Source organism: Rutidosis leptorrhynchoides, chromosome 5, assembly GCF_046630445.1.
Source record: "Rutidosis leptorrhynchoides isolate AG116_Rl617_1_P2 chromosome 5, CSIRO_AGI_Rlap_v1, whole genome shotgun sequence".
Taxonomy (NCBI): domain Eukaryota; kingdom Viridiplantae; phylum Streptophyta; class Magnoliopsida; order Asterales; family Asteraceae; genus Rutidosis; species Rutidosis leptorrhynchoides.
In genome coordinates, this window is record NC_092337.1 from 6106146 (window position 1) to 6108297 (window position 2152).

The following is a 2152-nucleotide window of genomic DNA, read 5'->3' on the forward strand; positions in this document are numbered from 1 at the left end:
TGAGTTTTTTTGATTTATTAAGCCCTCAAAGTTGGCAAAGGAAAATTGGGAAAGGTACGCATATATTTTATTTTGGCTTGATATTTGGTTGGGAGTTTCTAAAGAACGGGATCAATTCCCATCTTTGTATCGTTTGTCTTCGAAAAGAAATGGACGTATAGCGGATATGGGGGCGTCTAGATGCGCATGGGACGATGATTTGGGATTTGGGTTTTGAAGGTCCACGGGATGATTATGATAATTAATATTCAACTTCAAATGTTACTGTCTCTTTTAATGCATACCAAGCTTGTAGTGGATAAAGAAGATGAAATTATTTGGGTTCATTCGGTAAATATAGTGTATTCGGTGGCGGAAGGTATTCGTTTTATGTTTGTTTCAAATATTGAGAATGAGTTAGATTGGTTGGATGTTGTTTGGAACAAAAACGTACCATCTAAAATCGCCATCTTTCATTGGTTAGCGATTCAAGGAGCTATCCCGGTAAAAGAAGTATTGAGTTTTAGGCATTGTTTGAGTAACGGAGTGGACGATAAATGTAGATGGTGCTTGGATAGTGTTGAATCGATCGATCATTTACTTTTACATTGCTCGTGGTCAAGACACATTTGGTCGGCATTATTTAGTTGGTGGAATATTTGGTGGGTTATGCCTTCAACGATTCTAGAATTTTCTCATGATTGGTGTAACGGAATGGGTATTAAAGTTGGTAAATTTTGGAAATTGATTGGACCGGCAACCATTTGGGCTATATGGATTGCAAGAAATGACATAGTTTTCAGCGAGGTCTATACATGTTGGGCGATGATTGTAGGACGGATAAAGCTCAAAGTGTTTCAATGGCTAGTGAATGGGAAAATTTGTCAAAGTTTTCAAAGTTATATATGGGCAAGTAATCCATGGATGTTAATCCGAGCAATCCCAAAAGAAGTATTGTTGTTTAGTATTTTGGTTCATGAATATGGACATAGGAAGATATTTTGTGTTCTATATTTTAGTTGGTTTTCTTATTGTACCAAGTGAAGTGGACAAGAGTTTTGTAAGTCCAACTTGGTCTTCCATTGTATCCTCTAATTTTCACATCTTAGTGAAAATTATTATTTATATATTCCTGTTTTTTGTCAAAAAAAAAAAAATATATATATATATTAGTATTAGTATTTAATATACAATTGCAATTACCAAAGATACTATTTATGGTGAAATACACGGTGACATCACCATAAATACCTCAACTTCAAGGTAGTTTGGTAATCCGGCATTTTTTTGAGTCTTTTTCTTTTTATAAAATTCCTTTTTCCAACATTTTTTTCCTTTATTTTTTAAACGCCCTATTAACCGATCAAAACCATCGACTTTTAATCGATCATAAATACCCCGCAGCTATGTGCAAATTTGTTTTACTCGTTAATAACAAATACGAAGTATAAAAATAAATGCATGTGTAAACGGAGGTAATAAGTCTAGTGAATTATCAGATCGGATTTTACTAATGATGAATATTGCATATCCGTGACCCGCTTATGACTCGTCGCCGGATACACTTTTTAACCCATACCCCTGCTTTTGTGTAAGAGTTCATGATTTTATCTACCCATCACATATCACTTACCCGCGTATTATGAATTTTATTCTCGCTCATTGCCATCATCAAAAATATGAACCTTGCTACGATATCATTGATTTAATGATTTAACATAAGAATCATTATCTATTTGTAAAACTAATTCCCATTAATTCTTTCTTGTTTTCAACATGTTGAGCTAGGGACAAACTACAGGATGTGACAAAGGTTATGGATGTATGCATAGGCCTAAAATGCTTAGTGGGCCATTAAGTTTTAAGATATTGGTTAGGCCCATCAAAGTTTTAAGTGTGATGAAGACTAACGTAAGGAAATACCAACCGAAAAAATGTGAAAAATGATTTAAATACCCTCATGAACAGTAAAATTCTTATGACAATTAGTACGATTATATTTTTATAATTTCTTAGAAAATATAATATTTTTAGAATGGTCAATTCTAACGTATTCTTTTGTCTCTAGAATTTATGAAGTTAAACCCTAAGTAATCAAGCAATTAAATTACTTAAAATGTAACAAAAAGGAGCTGAGGTTGATCCCTCATTTATTCTCTAGCTAACATGACTA

At 33.3% G+C, this 2152-nt stretch overlaps 1 protein-coding gene across 1 annotated transcript; it reads left to right on the forward strand.

Annotated features, from left to right (window-relative positions):
• The first annotated feature begins 258 nt into the window (after positions 1-258).
• On the forward strand, positions 259-1023 carry LOC139847334 (uncharacterized). The gene has a single exon (XM_071837002.1). The coding sequence runs from the start codon at positions 259-261 to the stop codon at positions 1021-1023; it is 765 nt and encodes a 254-aa protein (XP_071693103.1).
• The last annotated feature ends 1129 nt before the right edge of the window (positions 1024-2152 follow it).